The following is a 17,130-nucleotide window of genomic DNA, read 5'->3' as shown; positions in this document are numbered from 1 at the left end:
CCTAGGAGGCGAGCTGAAATAAGGAATTATTCTTCCCAGGGCTGCGTAGTGGAAAGTTCACCAAGTCTCAGGCATTTCCCTTCACCCGCAACCAAACACACACGCACACGCACACGCACACGCACACACGCAGCACGGTGTGCCCTGCAGCAGGCTCTACCGCCCTCTAGTGGCCAGAGCAGAAAGGACGCTCAAGCCTCTAGCAGGGAAAGTCGTCTGCAAGACGCCGGAGACATAAAACCCACAGCAGTTTATCAGTGAGAAAGCTCAGGCGGCCCGCAGTCACCCCGAGAGTCAGGGGCGCGGCCGGGACCAGAACCCACGTCTCCTGACTCCCACGTTCCCGGCCTCCCCCCTCTGACGCATCCCTGGGGACGACAGGTGCAGTTAGAAAAGGGTGTCCCTCCTCGCCCCCTGCAGAGCCACGCCTGCACCTCAAATCAGCTCGCAGCTTTGAAGACAGGGGTCCTTCTGAGGACGGGGCCGCCCTCTGACAGTCTTTCAGGATTGTTCTGGACCTCGCGCCCCTCCCGTCGCCACGGTGACAACACTGTCCGTTCCCGCCGCGACCCAGGTCTCCGGTCTCCACGGTAACCGGTGCTTTGCGGCCTTCGGTTTGCAGCCGGTCGCGCTGCCCGAGCGGCAGTGGTCGCGGGGCGACGGCGGTGCGCGGCAGGGACCCCGGCGCTTCCTAGGGGGGCGGGGTCATGGCGCTGGTGGGGCGCCCGGGGGGCGCGGGCTGGACCTGGCGGCCGGTGGCCCGGGACGCGCTCCTGGCGCGGGCCTTCCATTCCTGCACTGAGCTGCGGGGACGCTTCTACCTGGTGGGGGGCCTCCCGGCCGGAGGGGCGACGGCGCCGAGCGACGACACGGTGGTCTTCGACCCGGCGGGGGGCCAGGCCGTGCGGCTGGGGGCCCGGGGCGGCCCGCGGCGCAGCCACCACGACGCGGCGCCGGTGGCCGGGCGCTGGCTCTGCGTGGTGGGCGGCTGGGACGGCTCGCGCCGCGTGGCCACGGTGGCCGCGCTGGACACGGAGCGCGGAGCGTGGGAGGCGTGGAGCGCGGCCCCGGGCAGCCGCCCCCCCGCCGGCCTCAGCAGCCACACCTGCACCCGCGTCTCCGACCGCGAGCTGCGGGTGGCGGGCCGGGAGGGCGGGACCCGCACCCAGCGTCGCTTCGGCAGCGTCTACACGCTCCGGCTGGACCCGGGCGCCCGCACCTACAGGTACGGCCCTCTCTCCTGCCCCCAGCCCCGGCCACCCTCCCTTCATCGGTGCGCTGGAAAAGCGCAGGCGAACAGAATCGCAGGCACTTGGCCACATCCGCACCCTAGCACCCCCTCCCAGCCCCGCACCCACCGTGACCGAGATGGCGCCCCCCCTCCCCCATCCGACCGCTGCCCGGTCCGGCCTGCCTCCTTTCTAGGCTTGCCACAGGAGACAGGGGCTGGGGGAAAGGCAGTACAGCGCAGTATTTTCCAGAAAACCCAACTCAGGCCCGAACTCCCGCATGTCCACAGCTACAAGGAAGAGGCCTGCCACACAGCCTCCCGCTCAGGTCACTGCGCCGCCCTGCTCCAAACTCGGGGGCCCCGCCCGGGCCACCAGCTCGTGCTGTTTGGGGGCTGCGGCTCGGCAGACCCAGAAGTAGCCGGGCACTGGGATCACGGGGAGCTGAAGGTACCGGCCGCTCACATGCGTGTGCTTGGGCGGCGGGGCGCCGACACGGTGAGGCCAGCCCCTGCTGCCGCGCCTTCTTTCCCCCCGCAAGGAGGAGCCGCCCGCCGCCCCGCATCTGACGGCACGGCTTGCCAGGCTCGTGGGCACTGGGCAGGGGTCCCAGCAGGGGCCGCGGGGCCTGCGGCACCACTCCTGCTCCGTGGTGGGGCCCTTTGCCGTGCTGTTTGGCGGAGAAACTCTGACCAGAGCCCGGGACGCCGTCTGCAACGACCTGTACATCTATGACACCCGTGAGGGCCCGCCGGCTGGGGGGAGGAGGGGGGAGGGGGGAAGACCACGGGAACCCGCAGACGCCCAAAGAGTGACGCGCAGGGCCGAGGAAGAACGGGCAGGAGGGGCAGGTCTCGTGAGGACACGACGCCAGCGCCTCCCGCGCGCCCTCTGCTTTCCCCCGGCAGGCGGGTCTCCGCCTTTGTGGTTCCGCTTCGCCTGCGCGGACCCAGGGCTGAAGCGCGTGGGCCACCGCACCTGCCTCTGGAACGACCAGCTTTACCTGGTTGGGGGTTTTGGCGAGGACGGCAGGACGCCCAGCCCGCAGGTTTGCATCCTGGACCTTTTTGCCTAAAGAATGGCGCCCAGACACCTGGCGTCCGCTGTTTCGCTGCAGACTCGGGGAGCTCGGCCACCAGAGCGCTCTGCCTCGTTTCACATGCTTATTAAATTCCAATCTGAGAGTCAACACTGGTCTCTGAATCTTTGTGGGGGGAGGGGAGTGAATAAGGAGACACCTCTTTATTTGCAAGGAAGAGGATAAAATCGGGGGCCTCCTCTGAAACTGTGAGCCATTAGCCTGATGGACCCAAACCCCACAAATCACACGCTTTTCCGAGCCTCAGGCAGGTCCCGCCCCTAAAACTGGGAGAAAGCTGGAGGCTAGAGCTAAGCATTCTGACCAAAACATTTAATTAACAAAAAAATATTACAATAGCAGAGAAAATAATAATAATAACAATAAAGAGAACTTAGAAGAGGTGGGAGTCGGGGTAGAAAAAACGCGCAGGGGCCTCGGCCCCTAGGAGACCAGCACGCCGGCCGAGGTGGACTTGGCCCCCGCGCCGTCCGAGCTCTCCTTGGCTGCGGGCTTCTCGTCTTCCCCCATGAGCCGAATGTTGTGCTTTTCCCGGAACTCGTTTAACTCTCTTCCCTTTGCCTGCAGCTGCTGTGTAAGCGTCTCAATGATCTTCTGTATCTGGGGAGCGAGTGACAGGGGTTAGAGGAGGGTTTCAGGAGCCCGGCCCCCCCGCCCGGACGACTGTAGTTGGGGGCGTGAAGGGGAGGATGCCTCCAACCTCACCTTTTACCAAGTGCGAACAGTAGAGCCCAGACACTGAAAGGATGCCTTTCTCGAACACAACGGGGTACGACTTTAATGTCTTTAATGCACGTAAGAACCACTTGGGCTGTTTATTTTTAAAATGCCGCTCCACGCGGCGCCTGGCTGGCTCGGTCAGTAGAGCACGTGACTGTTGATCTTGGGGCTGGGGTCTGAGGTCTACGCTGGCCACAGAGAGGACTCCACCACAGTCCCGGCCCCGGGGCCTCCCCTCCCCCACCCCTCCGCTGCCCAGAGCTTCCAGGCAGGGACTCGTGCTCACCTGCTCCTTGTTGTTCTCCAGCGCGGGCAGCACCTCCTTGACCGTCCGCTCCACCAGCACGCCTCCAACCATGCGGTAGCACTTGCGGGCTTCGTCCACCTCCTTCAGGGTGTCGATCACCAGGCTGGGGCGGGACGACAGGCCGCTCAGAGGACAGCCTCCCCCCCGCCGCAGCCCCCCCACCTCTCCCGCGTGCGCCTCCCCTGCTTCCTCACCTGTGCTCATTCAACTCCATCTCCAGCTCCGCTGCTTTGGATGCCAGGCCCCGCTGTTCCTGTCGGAGGCGGTTGAAGCCCGCAATAACCTTGGCAGGTGAGAAGGGGTTAAGTGAGGGAGGAGACGGGGACACAGCAGAGGGCCAAGAAGCAGGGCAGGATGGCGAGCTGTGGACGCCCCCCACCCCCCCATTGGAAAGGGAATAGAACCCACTGTCATTTCTACCTTCAGTCTGCCTGGAAGGCATTCACTAACTGGCGAGAGCGCGCACCTGCCCGCAGTGTGAGCTCCGCAGTCCCTCCCGCAGCCCGCAGCCCACCGCCCACCGCAGGCTGAGGAACAGGCATCTGTAACTCAGGGCGGGTGGAAAGCCACTGGGGCACCTGCAGTGACGCTTAGACTTGCAGGGAAAGAAGACTGTCAGGAAAGACTCCAGTGAGGAAGTCCTGTTCAGCTCTGCCCAGCACTCCTCCCACAGGGGAACCCCCCTCCCTTAGCTCAGGGGGTGCCTGTGGGGCTACGATTCACAGGACCCTTGGCCCCTGACCACAAGGGCAGTGGCCTGTTCTAGACCAGAGTCTCCGTACAGGGGCAGGTTTGGGGAGTAGAGAGAAACCGGTCCGGAAGACAGCTGGGCGAAAACTACTTGCCCTGCAGAGAGGATTCTCCATTCCTCCTCCTGAAATCCCCAAAGCTGCCCTAGTTCTTGAATGTGGTGTGACCCAGTTATTTAACCTTTCTTTTCATTGTGTTCAATTCTGTGAACTACCTACTATCCTTCCAAAACACTACTTAAAAAAAAAAATTGATCAGAGTCCATTTCTGTAGCCTAGAATCCCTAACTAACACCGGCTTCCTGAGAGAGAGCCTTACTGAAGCCTGAAGGATGAGAAACGCGGAGCACCGGGGGCAAAAGAGGTGTAAGATGCAACTTCCATTAAGGCCTAGAGAAATGATTACTACCAGCTCCTTGTTCCCCAGAAACAGCAGAAGGAACTTAAAACAGCGTGAAAACCAGACTGGGCACTAAAATCACTGCCACCATCACCTTCAGTACAGGGCTCTGAGGGCTGTGTTTGGAAAGAAGTATCAGATAAAAGGTAGAAAATGTAATGAGGAAAGAAAATTGGGGGGAGAGAAAAACACCGGGCCCAGAGACCAAAAAAAAAAAAAAAAAAAAAACCAGGTTCAAGTTTTGTCTCTGCCACATACTGGCTCTATGTCCTTGGACATTTAACCCTATGGTTCTCAACCCCGGTAACGTGTTAGAATCCCCAGGAGACCACTGTTAACACATGAATGGGGGAGCCTCTGCACAAGTCCACAATCACTGGGTGAGTGAGGCCCAGGCCTCCATATTTCTAATGCTCCCACATCATTCTCATGTGCATCCAGAACTGAGAACCAGGTTACCCTCTCTGGGCCGCAGTTCTCTCACCCGTGAAGCACACGGGGTCCCCACCTCACAGCGCTGCCGTATCGCGTGGGCTAGTTAGGAAAGGGCTTCGCAGACAGTTGACTACGGTCATGGCCCTCTCCCCAAACCCCCAGTGCGCCCTTGGCCCTTCCTGATCAGCTGAGAGCAGCGGGCCCACCCACTCAGACCGCACCCAGTCTCTCACTCCCACCCACATCCTGTGCAGGCTCATGGCCGCCAGAGAACCGCCTCACCTTCACTAGGACCTTTCCTTCTGTCGCTCCCTCCACAAGCCTCATCTACAGCTCATACGATCCGGCTGGCTGCCCTGTGCCACCCCGGCACCCTTTTCCTGCTCTAGAGGCAAGGAGTAAGTCTGACCAGGACCCTGTGGCTCCAGCGGGATGCTGCCTCCTCCCGCCACCAACCTTCCATCGCCACGCACTTCACTCACTCGCTGCAGCAACTGCTCTGACATCGAACTCAACTATGAGCCGTTGTCCTTCACCCCCATGGCCGGTGCCCAACTATTCCATCTACGGTTAGCTTTTCCTCCACTGTCCGTGTCATAGGATCAAATTTCCTCTAAGGAAATTCCACACCTAAACCGGATTCTAGATGTCCTCCTAGCATCCGAATGAGCCTCTCTTCTGATGTATTTTGTTAAACACATTAATGAAATCAGCCTAAGGGTCTAAAATTTCTGAGGCCTAAACTTACTTTCCTTAGTAATTAGTAAACTCTACTTTTCAACCACGAATTTAACACAACTAAAGGCAAAAAGAGATTTTTTTTTTAACTCCGGTTTTTCTTCAAACATTCTTGCTAATTAACACCCCCTACTTCCTCTTGGTCCAGTTTATGAACTTTTAATCAAATGTCAAACTAAAATAAGTAGTTTAAATGTATGAGTTATCCACAGTTATTATGGAAAATTTCAGCCACTGGTGCACTTAAAGGAAATGAAATCTCTTAGCAGCTAACTGTAACCTAATTGTAAACTAGATGCAAAATAAGCCGCTATTAACCTGCCCATGAAGACAGAAAGGCTGTGATGTATTCGCACGTTGTTCTCTTAACACACAACTTGTCTTTCGGCCTTCTCCCTGATGGCCAGACTTACTTTTCCTCCTCGCTCCCTTACTCCCCATCCTCCTGACGTCGTCTGGCGGGAGAAGGGACAGCTAGGTCAGTGCTGATTCTCTCGGCCCTACTAACAACGCCTCTTACATGGAAACAGACTGAAAAAGAACCCAATTAAACTAAAATACCAACTGTTTATCCTAGTCAAAAGTAACTTCAATCCTGGCAACTATACAGAGCTCTTTACATTCTTATAATTGGCACTAACAATTTTATACAGGACATGGTTTTCTTTTTCTGCCCCCCGTTACTGACTTATAATTGACATATTACATTGTGTAACTTTAAGGTCTACAACGTTATGATTTAATATATGTATGTATTGTGAAATGTCTGCCACAATAAAGTTAATACATTCCACATGTTAACCCTTTCTGTGTGTTCACATATAAATACGTATCAAGTCCTTAAATATTCTGGTAGAAAAGCTTTCCAATTTTAGTGCATTTCCAATGTGATCTTTACTGTTGTCTTCTTTGAAATTTTAAATGTGCAAATGCAACCTCTTTAAAAAATTTTTTTTAATGTTTCTTTTTAAGAGAGAGAGACAGAGAACAAGCAGGGGAAGGGGCAGAGAGAGAGAGGGAGACACAGAATCCGAAGCAGGCTCCAGGCTCTGAGCTGTCAGCGCAGAGCCCGACTCGGGGCTCCAACTCAAGAACCGTGAGATCATGACCTGAGCCGAAGCCAGACTGACTGAGCCCCCCAGGCGCCCCTGCAACCTCTTTTTAAATATCTGTTTTTTCCGTAGTTCTACAGTATTGCACCTTCCTTCCAAGGTTTGTAAGTAAAAGACCACTACTATGTGCCAGGCGCTCTGCTAGACTCTATCCCATGAATTCTAAAACAAAAACACAGTATAAGACCTGTACCTTTAGTAGACCAAGGATGGTGGAGAGAGAAGGAGGGGGAGAGGGGGAGAGGGGGAAAGAGAGAGAGGGCAGATGTGTAAATAACACAGCGAGCTGCGGAACTGGTACCTCTGCCCGTCTGGCTCTGTGGAGCTCTAAGGACCCTTTCCTACCGACATATTATTCCTGGCTTGTCATACATCACCTCTCATGGATGTCAAATTAGGGGCATCTGGCTGGGCTCAGTTGGAAGAGCATGCGACTCTTGATCTAGGGATTGTGAGTTCAAGGCCCACACTGGGTGTAGTGATTACTTAAAAAATAAAATCCTGGGGCGTCTGGGTGGCTCAACCCGTTAAGCGTCCGACTTGGGCTCAGGTCATGATCTCATGGTTCATGACTTCGGGCCCTGCATCGGGTTCTGTGCTGACAGCTCAGGGCCTGGAGCCTGTTTCAGATTCTGTGTCTCCCTCTCCTTCTGCCCCTCCCCCACTCGTGCTCTCTTTGTCTCAAAAATAAACAAAAAACAATTTTTTAATAAAAAATAAAATCTTAAAAAAGTCACACTATTTTCATATGATTTATTTTTGTTTTATTTTTTCTTTTGTTTAATCAATACCATCTAGTTTTGGTAACTTTTGGAAAAATCTGCAATCAATACCTTTATCTCCAAAATGTCCTTTGGTCTTCTTACCTACAGGATATTTACTGTTATTGGTTCACAGAAGAATGAATAACAGGTCAAGAATTAGGACTGCATGCATCTGGAAAAGCATTTTATAGGGTATCACTAAGTATCTTCTTTTCATTTCAGTGCCCCTAACCCTAACCCTTTCCCTGACAAACACCCTCAGCTATCAAAGAAAACTGCTTTGACTTTATTACTCCTCTTCATCTTTTTTTTTTTTTTTTAAAGTAGGCTTACCACCCACAGGGAGCCTAATGCAGGGCCCAACTCACAGTTCTGAGATCAAGACCTGAGCTGAGGTCAAGAGTGGGACACTCGGGGCGCCTGGGTGGCTTAGTCGGTTAAGCGTCCGACTTTCGCTTAGGTCATGATCTCGCGGTTCGTGGGTTCGAGCCCCGCGTCGGGCTCTGTGCTGACTGCCAGCTCAGAGCCTGGAGCCTGTTTCGGTCTGTGACTCCCTCTCTCTCTGACCCTCCCCTGCTCACGCTGTCTCTCTCTCTCTCTCTCTCCTAGAAATAAAATAAAACATTAAAAAAAAAAAAAAAGAGTGGGACACTCAACCGACTGAGCCATGCAGTCGCCCCTTCATCCTTTTTTAGACTAGTCTATACTCACTGCCTCGACTTTCTCACCTCGCATTCATTCCCAACCCACTTTAAATTGTTTTCTGGGGCGCCTGGGTGGCTCAGTCGGTTGAGCGTCCGACTTCGGCTCAGGTCATGATCTCACGGTTTGTGGGTCCGAGCCCCGCATCGGGTTCTGTGCTGACAGCCAGCTCAGAGCCTGGAGCCTGTTTCAGATTCTGTGTTTCCTTCTCTCTCTCTCTGACCCTCCCCTGCTCACGCTGTCTCTCTCTCAGAAATTTAAAAAAAAAAAAATTTTTTTTTATAAATTGCTTTGTATCTATACTAGTTATTAAAGTATTATTATTTATTAAACTAACTTCTCAAAGATCACGAACGGCCTTCTGCCTAACCCAACAATGTTTTCTGTTTTCACTCTGCTTCTTTGGAACTCTTCCTGTAAGCCGCAGCGTGGTGTGGTGGGCCTGGCCCAGACTTCTGAGCCCAACGGGACGGGTTCATAGCCCCGTTTTGCTGTATGACCAAGTTACCTAACTTCTCTTGGTTTCCTCATTTATAAAACGGGAGTTAATACACCAGAAAGCAGGGTTTCCAAACATCAGCACTACTGGTGTTTGGGGCAGGAAAATACTTTCTTACGGCGGGGGAGGGGGGGGGCGGTCCTGTGCACTGGGGGGTACTTAGCAACCTCCCTGCTCGCACCTGCTAAAAGCCAGCAGCAACTCCTGCTTGTGGCAGTGAAAACCGTCTCCAGGCCTTGCCACAGCTCTCCCGGGGACAGGGCCCGGCAAGCGGAGAACCCCTGCCTCAGGGCAGCACCGAGACCAGTGTCCAGCGCCGGAGTCACGTACGACCCTTCGGTCCATGGGTTCTCCAGCCTGTCCTAACGCTCCGTCCCCCTCCTGAGGCTCGCCCTCTCACCCCCACAACGGAGGAGGACCTAAGACCCATAGCGCCTGTCCCTTTATGACCTGCGCTACTTCGGTCGGTACTCTCAGCTACCCCTGTGGTTCCAACAACTGCCTTCGCTCCGCTGCCGGCAAACCCAGGCCTCAGAAATTCTAGGCCCGTATCTCCAATTAGAGGAAGGGCTCGGAAGTCAGTCAGAAGTGGCTTCGAAGTCTAAGTCAAAGCCAGGAGCAAGTTGCCTCTTTTTGGAATCTCAGTGTCTTCACCAATAACATTAGGGTTAGTATCCGTCTCCTAGGATGTTCGTGAAGATCATTTAGTTACACCAAGAACTTAGGACAGTATCTGGCAGAAAACAGACTGTCAACAAATGGTAACTATTAGCACCGAACATTCCCACGTAACTGTCCTACAGGAACTTTAAACTCGGGGCATTCACAGCCGAACTGATCATCTTTCACCCCGTTTTAAACTGTTTCTTTCCTCGTCTCCCCTATTTCTGCTAATGACCCCACCGGAGCCCTCCAGGCAGAAAACCTGGCTTCACCTTTGAACGCACCTTTATCGCAACCCCTGCCAGACTGACTGCATCTACCTCAGCAGTTTTCTAGGCTCACTGACATCATCCTCGTTCGAGCCTTCCTTATCTCTTGTCAAAACTACTCCTGTAGTCTTCTGAATTATCTCCCTATTTCGGGACTCTCCAAATTCATCCTATACGCTGCTGGTAATTTAGTTTTCCTAACACTTGGATGACACAGAAAAATGCTCGTCATACGCTGGGCTTAAGACGCAGATTACAAGATGGTATATACGGTATAATGATTATATCACAGAATACGTTAACATGTAAAGAACACACATCGTCCCTCTCCATCTACACACACATATACAAAAACATGAAAGAGGGGGAGAAGCCTCCTTTGAAGTAGATCAAAAGATACACTCCAAAATGGTAATAACGGTTACCTTCGGAAAGTAGGCTCGTGGGTAAATTTATTTATTTTGTACTTTTTCCTGTGTTTTCTACATTTCCCACAATGAACATGTCTTATTTTATGTAACAAAAAAAACAAAAAACAAACCAAAAAAACCCCAACAGTATACCATACGTCCTTCTGTGACTGCTTACATTAAAAAGTTCCAAACTCCCGGGGGGCGCCTGGGTGGCTCAGTCAGTTAAGCTTCTAGCTCTTGATTTCAGTTCAGTTCATGATCTCACGGTTCATGAATTCAAGCCCCCGCATCAGGCTCTGAGCTGACAGTGCAGAGCCTGCTTGGGATTCTTTCTCTCCCTCGCTCTCTGCCCCTCCCTTGCAGGCTCTCGTTCTCTCTCTCTCTGTCTCCCTCTCAAAATAAACTTACAAAAAGTTCCAAATTCTTTGCCATGTGCTCGGCTTGCTTTCAGCACCGCACCTTTCCTACCCCTCATGATTTAGCAAACTAACCGCTCACCGGCAGCCCGGGCTTCCCTAGCTCTCCTCTTCTCATCCTAGTCCTGAGATTCTATATCCATTACCGCCTGTTCAAATCTACCCAATCCCTCAGGCTCAGCTCAAATATCTCTAATGTGATCACGGTATAAGCGGAAAAATAGGTCTGTCTGAGTCTCAAGTCACTCAATCCAGTAAAAGCCCTGCTCTTCCAGTTACTGGCTTTGGGGAAGTCAACTAAAGTCTCTGAAACTCAAATGTCCTTACCTACAAAGGGAAGACGGTATAACCCATCCAAATGGCATAATAAATCAACAGAAGATAAAACAAGGAAAGGGTCTAGTACGATGTGTTCCTTCCTTCTATCTTGTTAATAAGAGACATATGTAGCACACGTTTGCAGCAGTGATAAATCTAACTCTCACACACACACACACACACACACACACACACACACACACACATTTTCTAAAGTAAGCTCCAGGCCCAACGTGGGGCTTGAACGCATGAACCCTCAGATCAAGGGTCACGTGCTCTGTGGGCCAGCCAGGCGCCCTGATAAATCTTCTTTTTTTTACCCAGAGTTCTCTCTGGAACACAAAGGCCACAGAATGTTAAGCAAGAACAGCCTCAGAACCCAATTACCACAACTGCTCAGCCCTCTCTGAGGGGTTCTTCTTTCTCCATAACCCCTTAAATACTAGCTCTGCCCTTGTTCTGCTTCTTTTTTCACTCTCTGTGCAAACCCTCGATGATTTCACCCACAACCATGGCTCTATCACTCATAAGCTTGTAATTCTCTAATCTGCATCTCTGATTCGGATTTCTGTAACTCAAGATTTATAAATCAAACCAACTACTAAACGTCTCTACTTGAACGTCCTACAAGAAACCCAAACTCAACCCCTGAAAATAAACTCATTTTCCCTCCGAGACGTTTCTGACCTCCCTACATTCCCTATGGCACCAGCATCCATCAGAGACAGAGATCTGGGAAATATCCTAGACCCCCTCTATCCCTTTGTCTCCACATTCAAACCTTGCACCTCATCCTGTACTTTGTCTACCTGCACCCTAAACATGCCAGGCAGTTTTATACCTCAGCGCTTTTAAGTGCCTTACTCCCTCTTCCTAGGAAAGTCTCCACTTCCTTCTTTGCTTGGCTAACTCCTCTCATCCTTTAGAATTCACTTGAAGGACTATCTCTTCCAGAAGGAGGGAAAGAACAACAACCCAAGACCTAGCAGTTATTAAACACATACTACAGTCACTGTGCAAAAACACTCTGCATACATTTTTGCCTAATAATCGAAACAGTGATGAGGTACCATCAAACATAATTTTTAGTTTAGAATGTGTGCACGCACGGGGCAGATGGAGAGAATGTTAGGCAGGCTCCACGCTCGGCATGGAGCTCCACTCGGGGCTCGATCCCCCGACCCTAGGATCATGACCTGAGTCAACATCAAGAGTCAGATGCCCCACAGACCAAGCCACCCGGGGGCCCTTGCATCAGTGCGGTTTTACAGGAGGGCAGGGTGAGAGAAGTCACTCATGGGAGGTCATCTATACAAAATAAATAGTAGAAATGTGATTCAAACACAGATCTGCCAAACCCAAGTGCACTTCTTCCGCCCTGAGCCACCCCACTATACCACAGCTTCCCTCTCCCACCCATTCCTCGTTAGGGGGTCCCTCCCTTAGCTACCTACCATAAAGACGGGCCTGTGTGATATACTGCGCATCCTGAGTCTGTGGGCTAACTTGAAAACAAGGTCTACGTCTCCCTACACTCAGCAGAGGGCCTGGCACGTGGCAGACCCTCAGAAAGTATTAGGTTTCTTTTCTCTTCCTTTCCACCCGGCTCCCCCCACCCCCTGGGCAGAAACTCTCTCTCTCCCCCTCCCCCCAAAGATCCCACAGCACTATCGTCTTCTGCCTCATATTAGCATTTCGTAGTGTACGTTTACTAGGAGCTCTTTGAATGGAGCAATTTGAAAAACCTTTATGCAGATACCTTTGCCTGTAGCAACGGTTCAACAAATAACTGATAAGTGAACCTGTAATTAGAAGAGCTCTTGTTTATGTTTTCCTCTCAATCATGTAGCTTTCTTCCCACTCCTATTCAACACGAGCCTCACTATTAGCAAATGGCTCCCACGCCACAAAAGGCTGAGTTATTTATCAAACGTCTCGCGATGCTAGATACTGGGGGAAATGCAAACTCGGCTTAGAAAAGGGTTTCTGGTCGCTGAAGAAATTCAATCTTATAATGACTCCCGAATCAAAACAGCATGGGAAACACTAGACTGTTCGAGTATGTGAGTCACGTGGCTCTGCAGAGCGAGGGCGACTGTCAACGTGGTTTCAGGGTCACGTAACCGACCACACACAACCAGCCCGTTGACTAATCCTCTGGGATTCGTTACGAGCTGCCTTGCCCGGCCAATCCTGTCTGAGGGTGCGGAGAAGTGGGCAAAGGGACGGCCTAGCTCCCCTCACAAGTGTGCATCCTCTCACACCCCGCCTCTCGGGGCTCTGGCCTCCGGCCGGCTCTCCCAACGCCCCCAAGGGAGGCGTGGCCTTCACCCACCAACCCTTCTGCTCCCTCCCTGGGGGCTCGGCCGGCTTCTCCAAGGACCCTCCCCTCTCTGGGCGGCCTCGCAAAGGTGGGACAGGAGTGAGGCCTGCACCAGCCACGGGCTCCCCTCCTCTTCCCGCATCGACGCCGGACCCGGCCTGGCTGCCCTCCTCCGCGTTCTCCGCTCCTCACCTGCTCTGCCGACACCGCCCCTTTCCCCGCGCCGCTACCGCTGCTCTTGCCGGCGCGACCGCTGCTGTCCGCCATCTTCGCCGCCTGCTGGGCTTCCGGCCTGCGCAGCTCCGCCCCGTCGTACGTCACATCCGGTCTGGAGGTTGCCGCCCCCTCGCCCCGGTGCCCCTGGCTCCAGGCCGCTCTTCGGTTCGGATCCTGCGGATGGTTTTGGCTGTGTCTTCATGTAGGACCTACCACCTGTCCTGCGGGCCGCGGTGAATTCCGCCTGTGGTGCTTTAACTTGTGCAACAGAGACACTGCCCCTGGGAGAGGCGGAGAGGACGGGTTAACCGGAGAGTGGGGGCGCGGGTTGGGATCTGGGTGCCAGTGCCCTCTGCCCACCACGGGATGGTGGGAAAGGAGGGAAGGTGAATTTCCCGCCGGAGATTCCGGGGTCAGGGGGGGAATCTGCTTTGGGGCAGTAAAGCTGTGCAGGTGCGCAGTCAAGAAGAGAGGCTGGGAAGGACAAGGAAGTTTCACGGAGATGACTTTTGAAGCGCGGATAGGTTTGGCCGAGGAAAATGGCTTCATTAATCTGAGATCGCTGAAAGTCGAGGTATTCAGGTGCCCAGGAAAGCCCTTTCCTCCATCTTCCCACTTTATGATCTCTTCCTGTAGCCCATAATTACTTACTTAGAGTGTCTTGAAGACTTAGGGGCTTTTACTGGCAGGGCCCTGATTCGGCCCCACAGTATGGAGAGAGAAGTCAGAGAAGCCTAGAAATGTACTGCTTGAGGGAGGGGCCGGTGTCCTGATTTCTCACCTTCTTCAGGCTGGGCTTCATCATCAGGCCTCCTCACCAGCTCCTGTCCCTTCTTTTGTGCCCCGGATTCCGGATCCCTCGACCGTCAGAACTTTGTGCACAGCCCAGGTAACACGTTTTGTTCTGTCTTCAGTGCCTCAGTAGATGCTCAGTAAATGTTAAGTGACCAGACGGTGGCAAACGCTGGGGGACCAACCATCCACAGAACATTTCATCGGTGGGTCGTTGCGCCCTATAAGAGCAGAAATCAAAGGGCAGCCCAGCCCTCCCGCCTCCCCCTTTGAGACTCTTATCATTGAACTGAGATTTTCCCTTGCTGGGAAATCTGAGTGCTGCCGGTGCCATTCACAGGCCCAGAGCCATGGCCATCTCCTCTTCTTCCCGGGAACTGCCACTGGTGGCTGTGTGCCAGGTAACATCAACACCAGACAAGCAGCAGAACTTTCAAACATGCGCAGAGCTCATTCGCGAGGCTGCCAGACTGGGTGCCTGCCTCGCTTTCCTGCCCGAGGCATTTGACTTCATTGCACGGGACTCTGCCGAGACGCTCCGCCTGTCTGAGCCACTGGGTGGGAACCTTTTAGGAGAATATACCCAGCTTGCCAGGTATCGGGAAAGGGGGAGGGAAAGGTAGTTTCTTTGTTGGGTAGTGTCCCTGAGTTGCCAGAGGGGAGGGTCGTCCGTATCGCTGCCTCCCCCCCCCCCAACCCCCCCAGGGAATGTGGACTCTGGCTGTCCTTGGGTGGTTTCCACGAGCGAGGTCCGGACTGGGAGCAGACGCAGAAAATCTACAATTGTCATGTGCTTCTGGACAACAAGGGTGAGACTTTGGAACTCTTCAGCCTCCCTCTTCCCAGGCTTTTCTACCTAAACTTAAGGTCCTCCAGAACTGTTTCGCAACTCTGTTTCCTTGGTCAAAGGGTAGCTGTACTTCGCATCCTAGCTTATAAACGGACTCCGTGGGAGGAGAGAAGCGAAGCTGGGCGCTTCTAGAGCACCAGCACTGAGCCCTCCTCCTCTCTCTCACTCCAGGCTCGGTAGTGGCCGCTTACAGGAAGACTCATCTGTGTGATGTGGAGATTCCGGGGCATGGGCCTATGCGTGAGAGCAGCTCTACCATTCCCGGGCCCAGTCTGGAGTGTCCTGTTAGCACCCCAGCAGGCAAGGTGGGAGCTGTGAGAGGAGGAAGTGGGGGATCAGGAACAAGAGTGGGGCGGGAGAGGAGGAACACTCTGAAAGTGGTAACAGAGGGAAAGCCCTAAGGAGCGGGGTAGGGAGGTAGTGCCTAGGTGCTCTGACAAACAGGACGGGGGTGTCAGGCTCTTTTTCGTTGCAGATTGGCCTAGCTATCTGCTACGATATGCGGTTTCCTGAACTCTCTCTGGCACTGGCTCAGGCTGGAGCAGAAATACTCACCTACCCTTCAGCGTTTGGATCTGTCACGGGCCCAGCCCACTGGGAGGTAAGAGGATCTCTCTTCGAAACATAAGGGCCTCCTCTTACCTTCCTTCTGCACCCTTGGCCCTGCCAAAGAAAAGATTTTCTTCCCCTTCCCACTGAGGGAGAGAGAAGTTCATTCCCTAGATTGCTGCCTCTCACATTAAAGAAGAGTTAATGGGTAAATCATTCCGAGGCAATTACCGGATCGGTCACGGTCACGAGGAGCAGCCTGGCCTGGAACGTCCATCGCCTATCAGTTCCCCACTAGACGCTCCGCGTACGTACGTGAGCGCACGTCCCCTCCCCCCCAGGTGTTGCTGCGGGCCCGTGCCATCGAAACCCAGTGCTACGTAGTGGCAGCGGCACAGTGTGGACGCCACCACGAGAAGAGAGCAAGTCACGGCCACAGCATGGTGGTGGACCCCTGGGGAACAGTGGTGGCCCGCTGCTCGGAAGGACCAGGCCTCTGCCTTGCCCGGATCGACCTCAGTTACCTTCGACAGCTGCGCCAACACCTGCCTGTGTTCCAGCACCGCAGGCCTGACCTCTATGGCAGTCTGGGCCACCCGCTGGCTTAAGAGTGACTTCTGTGAGCGGGGACCCCCGTGGTGAGCGGGTCAGGCTGTTGCCGGACCCAGGTGCAGCTCCCCTCCCCTGGAGAGCCCCGACTCTCTTGATGGGACCCAGGCTCAGCTTCTTGGGAAAGAAGCAGCTTTCCCCTGAGCTCGGATTTCAGTTTCAGAAAGGTGGGATTTTTCTATAGTCACTGTTTATTTCATGAAAACTGAAGTTATGCGGAGGGCTGAGCAGCACTGGCATTGAAAAAAATAGAATCATCAGAAAGTCTGTGTCTGGACGTCTCCTTTGGGAGCTGAACTGGGAGGAGGTGCTGTACCCGCTGGGCTGGACTCCAGTTCTAGGCCTCCGGCTCCTTCGACATGCCTCTCTGCCCCAATCAAAGTGCGACACTCAGTGCATGTCCCGGCCCCACGCTCCCAGGCTTGGGCGTGGGAGTGGGGGAGAGGGTGGGGGAGGAAAAAGGAGAGAGGAGTGGGTACCGAATGACTTCACTGTCACCTAGAATGCCCTTCGCCCAAGCCAGAAGAAAGCAAAGGGGAAAGGGGCTGCAGGGTACATTATTTATTTTCACTTGAACATGGAAGGGAAGTCTCACACTCCCCCTTCCCCTCTTCAGGGGGAGTGTATTTTTATCAGCAACCCCTTTGCCATCCGCCCTGCGCCCCCCCTGCCCCTCTGCGGGGAGCGGGGACCGGGCTGGCCTCCTCCTCTCACCTCTGACTCCCTTGAGGAGGGTTTGACAAGAGGGGGAAGAGGAGGGAGCCACACCAGGCAGAGGTTTCAAGCCATGGAATGGAGGAAACGAGGCAGAGAGGAGCAGCACCAGAGGCCAGGAGAGAGTGGAAAGGGCCACAGCTTCTTTCGTTTTTTAAAAATTCTATAATTTGGGAGAGGGTGGTGATTAATTTCCAAAATACACTTCAGAGTCCCACCTTCCACACAGCTCCCTCACTCAGCC

The 17,130-nt window shown here is 53.8% G+C and overlaps 3 protein-coding genes across 5 annotated transcripts; 2 read left to right on the top strand and 1 right to left on the bottom strand.

Annotated features, from left to right (window-relative positions):
• The first annotated feature begins 625 nt into the window (after positions 1-625).
• Positions 626-2,418, top strand: KLHDC9 (kelch domain containing 9). Its single transcript, XM_039246474.1, has 4 exons — positions 626-1,225; positions 1,520-1,679; positions 1,771-1,969; positions 2,138-2,418. The coding sequence occupies exons 1-4, from the start codon at positions 708-710 to the stop codon at positions 2,302-2,304; spliced, it is 1,044 nt and encodes a 347-aa protein (XP_039102405.1). The 5' UTR covers positions 626-707; the 3' UTR covers positions 2,305-2,418.
• A 201-nt stretch (positions 2,419-2,619) lies between these two features.
• PFDN2 (prefoldin subunit 2) lies at positions 2,620-13,465 on the bottom strand. 2 transcript variants are annotated; one of them, XM_039246480.1, is made up of 4 exons: positions 13,349-13,465; positions 3,550-3,638; positions 3,335-3,458; positions 2,620-2,928 (listed from the first exon to the last, which is right to left on the bottom strand). In XM_039246480.1, exons 1-4 carry the CDS (start codon positions 13,421-13,423, stop codon positions 2,752-2,754), a joined length of 465 nt encoding a protein of 154 aa, XP_039102411.1. In that variant the 5' UTR covers positions 13,424-13,465; the 3' UTR covers positions 2,620-2,751. The 2 variants fall into 2 exon arrangements, with proteins under 2 accessions (XP_039102411.1, XP_039102412.1); XM_039246481.1 differs by lacking the exon at positions 13,349-13,465 and adding an exon at positions 5,222-5,386.
• A 3-nt stretch (positions 13,466-13,468) lies between these two features.
• Positions 13,469-16,439, top strand: NIT1 (nitrilase 1). Of its 2 annotated transcripts, none has more exons than XM_039246478.1 (7): positions 13,469-13,605; positions 14,163-14,261; positions 14,505-14,759; positions 14,870-14,973; positions 15,186-15,319; positions 15,490-15,615; positions 15,905-16,439. In XM_039246478.1, the coding sequence occupies exons 1-7, from the start codon at positions 13,553-13,555 to the stop codon at positions 16,169-16,171; spliced, it is 1,038 nt and encodes a 345-aa protein (XP_039102409.1). In that variant the 5' UTR covers positions 13,469-13,552; the 3' UTR covers positions 16,172-16,439. The 2 variants fall into 2 exon arrangements, with proteins under 2 accessions (XP_039102409.1, XP_039102410.1); XM_039246479.1 differs by having other exon boundaries at positions 13,500-13,574.
• The last annotated feature ends 691 nt before the right edge of the window (positions 16,440-17,130 follow it).

The sequence above is a fragment of the Hyaena hyaena genome, unplaced genomic scaffold, assembly GCF_003009895.1.
Source record: "Hyaena hyaena isolate Hyena2069 unplaced genomic scaffold, ASM300989v1 scaffold_281, whole genome shotgun sequence".
Lineage (NCBI taxonomy): Eukaryota > Metazoa > Chordata > Mammalia > Carnivora > Hyaenidae > Hyaena > Hyaena hyaena.
This window is presented reverse-complemented; position numbering and strand designations above follow the sequence as displayed.